At 39.0% G+C, this 9,186-nt stretch overlaps 2 protein-coding genes across 4 annotated transcripts; one reads left to right on the top strand and one right to left on the bottom strand.

Moving 5' to 3' along the window:
• Positions 1–249: 249 nt before the first annotated feature.
• On the bottom strand, positions 250–4,701 carry cutc (cutC copper transporter homolog (E. coli)). The gene is made up of 9 exons (XM_029521137.1): positions 4,569–4,701; positions 4,405–4,481; positions 4,186–4,245; positions 3,874–4,083; positions 2,765–2,800; positions 1,361–1,494; positions 1,223–1,250; positions 1,024–1,129; positions 250–913 (listed from the first exon to the last, which is right to left on the bottom strand). Exons 2-9 carry the CDS (start codon positions 4,472–4,474, stop codon positions 802–804), a joined length of 756 nt encoding a protein of 251 aa, XP_029376997.1. The 5' UTR covers positions 4,475–4,481; positions 4,569–4,701; the 3' UTR covers positions 250–801.
• Positions 4,702–5,005: 304 nt separating this feature from the next.
• cox15 (cytochrome c oxidase assembly factor COX15) lies at positions 5,006–8,871 on the top strand. 3 transcript variants are annotated; one of them, XM_029520848.1, is made up of 9 exons: positions 5,006–5,168; positions 6,422–6,620; positions 6,710–6,832; positions 7,218–7,404; positions 7,613–7,780; positions 7,915–7,996; positions 8,179–8,333; positions 8,448–8,561; positions 8,640–8,871. In XM_029520848.1, exons 1-9 carry the CDS (start codon positions 5,102–5,104, stop codon positions 8,769–8,771), a joined length of 1,227 nt encoding a protein of 408 aa, XP_029376708.1. In that variant the 5' UTR covers positions 5,006–5,101; the 3' UTR covers positions 8,772–8,871. The 3 variants fall into 3 exon arrangements, with proteins under 3 accessions (XP_029376708.1, XP_029376706.1, XP_029376705.1); XM_029520846.1 differs by having other exon boundaries at positions 5,006–5,176; positions 6,436–6,620; XM_029520845.1 differs by having other exon boundaries at positions 5,006–5,176; positions 6,433–6,620.
• Positions 8,872–9,186: the final 315 nt, after the last annotated feature.

Raw genomic sequence — 9,186 nt, 5'->3', positions numbered from 1 at the left:
TTGTGCTACTGAGCTCTTAGGCTAATAATATGACATCATGCCATCATATGTGTGTGTTTCTATTTTCTGTTTTGACTTTCAGTTTAACACTTTTACCCGTTTTTAGAGAGGTACAAGGTTCAAATGATAAACTTGGAAATCACTTTAGTCTGGTTAAATATCAATGATCATTAAGATAACAACAAGCCTCTCCCACACCTTTATTATTACTGATATTATAGCAGATGTAAATGAAGCATGATTAGGGTGGTTTCTTTATACACTCATTTTAATTTTAGGAGAGATTTTATAACGTGACCAATAAAATTATACAGAGCTGCTGATATTTTCCCAAATTTATGACATTCTAAGCAAACTCAATCAAGTCATGTTTCTGCCCTTGTAAAAAAAATGGAGGCCACATCTTTGCATTATCCTCCACTGTACAAAGGCAATATTGTAAATAAATGTAGGTCAATGATACCATAAACATAAAACAGATTTTTCTGGCAATAGTAGCTCTGATTAGTGCTATTTTTGATTTCACCATCTCTGAATCTGGGGACACACACAGATTTATAATAATATGTATAAATTATGTACAGCTCTCTTCATTGTACAATCAGAAAGTTTGACTGGCTGACTTCCAACTGACTCTTTGATCAATAATCCAAAATAGGAGATAAACTAAAAAAGCAGGCGGTTCTGAAATGTCTTCTTTTTCTGGGATTTAGTAAATATAAAGGAGGACACATCAGTATATTTACTCCTGATCACATTTGAGGTATCGCTTTGTTTATCATCAGTCACATTTGTCCAGATTCACAAGGTATATGTGGCAATTGCATTTAGACTACAAACTTTGCTCACATCTGCCACCTTTATGCTGTACTCAGGTGCTGAGAAAGCAGCTCCCATAGTCACACAGGGGTTCCTGCAAATGAAAACAGTACATATAAGACATCAACACCTAAAAAATGTTTTACTCTTTATAGTTACAAGAATTCTAGCCTAAAAATAAATTGAGGCTTAACTTAAACATACCTGAACTTCATGGCAGAGTCTTTACTGGAGCGGGCTGAGCAGTGAAACTCTTGAGCCCCTGATCCCTCTAAGATTCTTTGCAGGTTCCTCTCTGTGATACCCCCACCTGATTTAAAAATCAATGAATACATAAACAGCCGAAAACAACTAAAAAATTCCCATGTAAGTGTCAAACTGAGGAATGAATTAAAACACTGACCTGGCATTACGGCAATTCTCCCTTTAGCCTAACAGGGGGAGATTATGATGCAAGAAAGAGAGAGACAACAGATGCTGAAGAACAATGAAGAGCTGCAGTGACACAGATCCATGCCACAGATTAATGGTTTACACATACCTGATCAATGATCCTTTTGATGAGAGGGAGTCCTTCCAAAGCAGAACTGTCACAGCCGCTTGTCAACACACGCTCGAAGCCCAATGATACTAGAGTCTCCAGAGCAACTTCTGGGTCGTGAACCATATCAAAAGCTGCAACAGGATTCATATCACAGTACACAACACAACTGAGTGCACCCCTACGCACCATCACAAAACTGTTGTACACTAATTCTAATATGAAACAGGAGGAGCAGAGTTTTTGAACTTACTACCAAGAGAAATAAACTCTGTTAAAAATATGAAGTAAAATGTAAATACAATAAAAGTTTTCTCTGTAATCATTGTATGAAATCCTGTGATTTAACTGCATGAATAAGGATATAGAAGAACCAATAAACTCAATAAACTCTCTCTCATGGCTTCGTATTGTAGAGAAGAAACCACCCTGTGTGCCTTCACAAAGACAGGAGAGAAAAAGGTGACTCAAGGAAATTTTTTTTTTTTTCAGTGACTGACAGTCAAAATTTACATGCAGCAAAAACAAAGAAAACTCACACTTCTTACAAAGACTGTAACTTTGCCAAAGATAATAAAAAAATCCAAATTCATTGAGCTATTGTATATGAATGAAGGCCTGTGTAAGAAGTGCAAGTTTACTGATGTAGAGTTGCATGAGTGAAGGGAGAAGGTTAACAAGCAATGGCATTATAGATTAATTGTTATAAATAACTAAAACAACAATTGTTTTATTTATAACAATTGTTATAAATAACTAAAACAACAATTGTTTTATTTATAACAATTGTTATAAATAACAAAATATATAAATAACAAATTAAAAGATTGAGAGTAAATAGATTTTTCAGGGATTTCAGGATTTTTATACAAACTTTTGAGTTTGTAAGATTATCAAATATTAGAATTATGAGAAACCTTAAAAGTATTTTATAAAATTGAGGATAGGGTAATTTTTTCTTTTACATAGATTTGTGAAAAATTGGCCTCATTTCTGCCCATGAATGTCAAATCTGTCTTTGACTATAATAAACAGGAAAAATTTTTTCTTTTTTATTTCAAGAACAGTTTTTAAAGTTCTTACTTTTTTATGGATTGCACTACTTAAATATGGAGCTTTCATTATAGTTGAAATTGTAAAACAAACTTTTTTTTTTTCCAAGTTGATTCATTCTTCCACAGGCTTATTGAAAACATTTCTATTGTACGGAGAAGGTTATTACATTACCAAATAGGATACCGGATGTACTGATCAGACTTGAGCTTTCAAACTATTGTGGCTTTATATTATTTTTTTTTTTTTTTTTTTTTTTTTTTTTGGGGGGGGGGCTAAATGTTGATAGTGCCAAAGAATTGGAGAAGCTTTCATAAGAGTTGAGCGGTTATAGAAAGAACAGAACATTACCTCGGTGGAAGGTAACAGGCAAGGGACGCGCAGCAGCTGTTGAGAAAAAAAAGTAACAGGATGATAATTGAAAGCCTCAAACAAAACTGCTATGTGTATACGGCACAAATGTTAATCGCACACAGTTGAACTGACATGAAAACCTCTCATGACCTCTTATAATCGCTAGGCAGGGTAAATCTAAAGACTATAATTAGGGCATTTCAGATATTTATTGCTAGGTTAATTTCTCACCACAAACTGCAGCAAGAATACTGTGAAAGACATTATATCATGACATTTTGAACTGCTTTAAAAGCCTTATTTTTGCATAGAAGAGAATAGATATTCAAACATTTCAAGGCACACAAATACTGCGAGGCTGGAAGGACTTTTTTTTAATAGAATACATCTCTTGGATGCTCTTGAATATGCATGAAATAACCTTGAAGCCTGGTTTCCATGCAAGTATTTCATTATACTAGTGCTTCTCAAATAGTGGGGTGTGGTGTGATGCCGAGGGAGGGGGGTGTGACCCTGCGAAACATGCTTTTTTTGCCATACTAGAATAAAGTGTGATCTATATTCCTTTCTTTTTCTTCTTTTTTTTTTCTTTAACGATAATAAGAATACAATGCTATGCAGAGGTGTACTTATAACAATTTTATATTTATAGTTGTGGTGGAGAGTGGGGGGGTGTGAAATATTTTCTTCTCCCTGAGGGGGCGTAACAGAAAATGATTGAGAACTGCATTATGCCACCTTGCTTACTGCAAAACCTGACAAGAAAATTACAGTATCAATGTTTTTAACTATATCAATGTGAATTTTTATCATCTTAATAATGTGGAGGACAAATATAATGTATTTTATCATCACATTAATGATGACCTAGGGAACCTAGTAAAGAGTAGGCTTCCTGATTTGTTTTGGGTGTGCGACAGTAATATGAAATGTTTTTGTTGCTTCATGTCAATGATTTAAGGCAGAATACTCTAATAGATTACTCTGTATCCTTTATTAAAATGACATTTTTCAGTTGTGTGTTGTGCTTGTGCGGCTTTTTAACGCTTGATTTTGTTTACTGCGTTGTACATGCTTATATGATGAAATGCACAGGCAAATAATACCTAGTAAATCCGTGCAGAGCTCTGTGTCCACCCTCCCATCCTCCGTCAGGGCTCCCAGCACCAGTCCATCAGCCCCGTGGCTCTTCATCAGCTCTATGTCCTTCCTCATCACCTCTACTTCCTGATCAGAGTACAAGAAATCCCCTCCACGAGGCCGAATCATCACATAGACAGGAATTTTGACAGACTGCTTCACAACTTGCAGCAGGCCTGTGACAAAAGGAAAAAAATGTGGCATACTGTAAATGGGACTGTGCTCGTCTGGATTCAGCAGAAGGCTCTGGGGCTTTGTGTTGTGTTAATCCTGCTCACCCAGACTGGGAGTGAGCCCCCCCTCCAGAAGACTGGAGCACAGTTCAAGCCGGCCTGCACCTGTGCGGATCAGACACACCTTACACTGTACAAACACAACTTGGTGACAGGAAGTAGCATGTCAATGTACCACCCAGCACAGAGAGGCGTTTTTTCACTGTCAGATTAGACTGAAATAGATAAAAAAAATACGTCACTGTAGACAGCAGGTGTACCGACCTCCTCGTTCAGCATTGACAGCAGACTGCACGGAGTCCACACACACCTCCATCAAAAAGCCCTCTGCCATGCTGAGTCTGGACAGACACAGAAACAAACTGCCTGTCAGTGTGTAACTTAAAGAAGACATTTTAAATAACTTCTACCACTACAACACGAGCTACCTGTCGGATTCACTTCCTACGGATTCATGACCCTTTACGACTTGACTGGAAGTTTGGAGGCTTCAGTGCATTTTGTTTGGGTGACCAGCTGCTCCAGCATGAGAGCAACGTTTTCCGGTTTGTTACATTTAAAGCACGCGATGTAGCGTGAGAGCGGGGCTAATACCAGCTGAGCCGCCCCTGCGAGCTAAACAGAGGCGTGTCGCCGCCCACTGAGAATACGCTGGAATATAAAACATGCGCCAGATGCCTGGACCGCCGTTCCTCGGTGACAAAGAAAAAATATTAATAAATATATTTACATTGTGCTTGTTTAACATACATTGCGTCTGATGAAGGGGAACAAAAAACAAAAACAACAAGCAAAGAAGCCTACCCCCCCCCCCGCGGACTCAATTCTCGTTTTGGTGACGTCAGGAGGTCAAAGTTGAGCTGTCCTTTAGGAAACATGCTTGTGTAAGAGTCTGTAACAGCTTCGCCGAAGCTCCATCCTTTACTGAAGGACGACCAGAGCAGAAGTGTCAGCTCTCAAAATGTTTCTGTCTGCAATTCGGACATCGATATTCTGCGGCTGCAGAAGCGCCAGCAAGAGATATCGACCAGGCAGCGTGAGTATGTAGCCGGCTGTTAGCTAATGCTAGCTAACTGGAAAGCGCTGAAAACCGACGTTGGAGGAAGGTGTTTTATGTTCCACTTTGGTTCAGTGTTTGTTAAAGTTACGTAGAGCACGTAAGCTTACCTGACTGCGGTCACGTCCGCGACTGTAAATAACCTCACCATCATCCCAATGTAGCGTTAACAGTAAATACTGTAGATACTGTACAATGTACAGTAGATACTGATGCCGCAAAATGAACCCAATGATCACAGAACTGATGGTGAAATCTTCTAGAAACTCAATGCATTTGTACCGCAAGTTCCAGCTGCATCACAAAGACAGACCTATGTGGTCACACAAATGCACTCTTCTCCTTCGACACTTGATGAAGGGAGTAGTCCCTAATTTGGCCTGCCAGTGATGTTCATGTTTTTCCTAAAGGTGTTGGCATGAAGAATTGTGGGAAGTGATGAGTTCCCAAAGTGAACCCACGCTTTCGTTTGATGAAGGATGCAGGAGACGTCCAAATCAGTTGCACATGCTTTATTATAACTTCTAACAGTAAAGTAGACCAAAGAAAAAGACCGTTTACAGAGATCTGGACCAGACTATGTCTCCCTGACCAGCAGACAATTCCAGCGTCAGTTCACAAAGTCTGATGCTCTATCGTTCCCTGGTCCAGTTTATGTTGTGGTTACACAAAGGGAATGAGGTATGTGGGTGTAGTGCTCTTCGGAGTGCACATTTCCTCCTTTTGTTATCTGGCTCCACTCTCACGATCAGCTCCTAGTGGCCGTTTATAGTCCCTGTTCTTGTGCAAAAAGAAGAACAACAAACCACATTCCCCATAATCCCAGTAAATCTTTTGCATTCCGTCAGCAATTAGAAGGCCACAGTTTCATAATATATAGTATATGGATATTTCATAAAAGATATTCTTCAATCATGTTTGTGTATTCTATCCTCATTACACTGTGCAATTGTTACTTGATTTATGAGTGTCAGTCTCATCATCATAAGCAGTTCATTAAATTCGAGCAATATATTCAAAGAGTATGAAAGCATGTGAGAAGAAGTATAAAATCGGATATTACAACAATGAATGTTTTACTAAGTATAACAGTACAATCATCAAAGTGCAAAGGTGTGTGTGAGAAACATAAAATCAGATATTCCAACAGAACATTATAACATAATAACATCCACAGTGAGTTAAATGTGGTTCCCTTTTTTTATCATAATTTTCTCCTTTTTTAAACAAATCAGCAGAGTCCACAGCTACAACAATGGGTTGTCAAGAGAGGCCAGAGTACCATCACAGCGGATGCAAAAATGCCCCCCACCCTGGCAGCTCCCCCAGTCCCCAATGCAGCCACTAATCGCATCGTTGGTCGCTGGTTACTAGGCTGCAGTGGGCTGGTGGTCGGGGCTGTTGTCTTGGGTGGTGTTACAAGGTAAAATTGATATGCTTGTGTAGCAGTTCTCTTTGTATGTAAGTGTTTATGGCAGTTACTCAATGCATATGTGCATTTATTTCAATCAGACTGACAGAATCTGGGCTTTCTATGGTTGACTGGCATCTGGTCAGAGAGATGAAACCACCGCAGTCACAAGCAGAGTGGGAGGCTGAATTTTCCAAGTACCAGCAGTTTCCTGAATTCAAAATGTAAGGCCCTTTATTTTTTTTAATACATTTACAAATATATGTTTTACTTCTTAATATACACACTGCTATCACTTTGAAATAAATTGAAAATCTTTTCCATCAGACTAGTGTTTGATAACAGCAAATTTTAAGTTGCATATACCAGAAAGTTTCTATTTTGATTTAACAAGGAACACTGTATATAACTGCATACAGCTCAGTGATATGTTGATTGTTTACCTGTTATTTGTGTGTGATTTGTTGGTTGTCTATCTGTTGTTCTATGTTTGATATGTGCCTTGTGTGTTTTTTATATGTGGGTCCTATGTACATTTCTCTGTAAGCTACTGGAAGCCTTAAATGTCTATCCATCTATCTGTCTGTCCTGTTGTCATTATTTTCCCAGAATGAACCATGACATGACTCTCTCAGAGTTTAAGTTTATCTTCTACATGGAGTGGGGTCATCGTATGTGGGGGAGACTGGTAGGGCTTGCATACATCCTTCCTACTGTTTACTTCTGGAGGAAAGGATACTTCAATCGCTCCATGAAGGGAAAAGTGCTGGGACTTTGTGGCTTTGTGTTCTTCCAGGTAGGACTCAGTGCAGTAGTGGTTTTGGGGATTAGAGAAAGTAAATGATAAACTTATTAGGTACTTAAAATGCTTATCAGTGTTAATGCATTCTATGGCAGCTCAGGTGCACTGATTAACTGTTTATGTCTTAAATTTCAAATCAAGTTGGATAGATGTAGAGGAAAAAAACAAAACATATTGACTATCATTGTGTATCTTCTCTCAGGGCCTTCTGGGATGGTACATGGTAAAAAGTGGTCTAGAGGAAAAACCAGAGTCTCATGATATCCCTCGTGTCAGCCAGTATCGGCTGAGTGCTCACCTTGGTTCTGCCCTCCTACTCTACTGTGCCAGTCTCTGGACAGGGCTTACAATGTTGCTGCCCGAACACAAGGTACAGAAACAGTTTCTGCCTGCACAAACAGCAGTTCTAAACTTGGCATGTCTGAGCAAGTGTGTCTTTTTTTTTTTTTATTATTATTATTATTATTATTTTCATGCCTGTTCTTTGCCCCTCTACTTACTCAGATTGCAGAAACCAGACATCTCATGCAGCTCAGGAGGTTTGCCAAGGGAACTGGTGGACTTGTCTTCCTCACTGCTCTTTCAGGTACTGTTTGATGCGTTCTTATCTAAGTATTAAGCACATAATCGTGCAAAGGTATTTCTTTAGCTAGAGATTTGTCAAAGGAAATATTTGTGTTAGTAACTATGATATCATGTAATGATTTAAATATGAATGTATTCAATACACAAATGTATCCAATTGGTTTATTAAAACGCTTTGTGTAGGTGCTTTTGTTGCTGGTTTGGACGCTGGGCTGGTGTATAACTCCTTCCCTAAAATGGGAGATCGATGGATCCCAGATGATCTTTGGGCCTTCTCTCCCACACTCAAAAACCTGTTTGAAAATCCTACAACTGTGCAGTTTGACCACAGGATTTTGGTGCGTCCTAATTTTACTCAAAGTTGTGATTCACACGAAACATAATTTGTACCCTTCTCCTTTCCCATTTATTGACAATGTTCACAGTCTATTCTATTGTTTTTTTTCTTCTAGGCAATCTCTTCTTTGACTGCAATTACAGGCCTCTATCTATTTTCAAGAAGGATGGTGCTGCCCAGGAGGGCGAAGGTTGCCATCAGCCTCCTGGCAGCAATGGCTTACGGACAGGTAGGTTTCAGTCAAGCTGGAAACATTTAACTCTATTACTCTTCTGTGTAACTACAACTGGGTGTTTTTACTCTTCAGGTTGCTCTCGGTATCAGCACCCTTTTACTGTACGTCCCCACTCCTCTGGCAGCCACTCACCAGTCTGGCTCAGTGGCTCTTCTGTCACTGGCCATTTGGGTTTTAGCAGAACTTCGCAAGATGCCCAAGTAAAGGACTGGTCTTCCAATCCAATCCAAATCCAATCCCTACCAGCCACAGATCTAAGAGTCAGCAGCATTGTAAAGAATACACTCAGAAGTGCAAAAAAAAACAAAAAACTCAGTCATTAAAAAACTGGGATGTGTTAAACATATGTTAAACACACACCGTTGTGTGGTGCTGCAAAGTAAACCTCATGCAATGGTTTTGATTTATTTCATCACATCATTATTAAAGTGGGGGTGTGATTTTGATAGTTGTGAGCGTTGTCATGAAAAGCTCCCACCTGTGGTATTTTGGTTCACACAAACGCATACAAAAACAAAAATACTGACATTTTCATTTTCATCAGCTTTGACATAGCAGCAGGATTTGAGTACATATTTGGTTTGCAGGAGTATGTTCAGCAGGCTGAATGATTTTGTCA

Source organism: Echeneis naucrates, chromosome 15 (assembly GCF_900963305.1).
Source record: "Echeneis naucrates chromosome 15, fEcheNa1.1, whole genome shotgun sequence".
In the NCBI taxonomy this organism is placed as follows: domain Eukaryota; kingdom Metazoa; phylum Chordata; class Actinopteri; order Carangiformes; family Echeneidae; genus Echeneis; species Echeneis naucrates.
The sequence above is the reverse complement of the archived record's forward strand: the minus strand, read 5'-3'. Positions and strand labels throughout refer to the sequence as shown.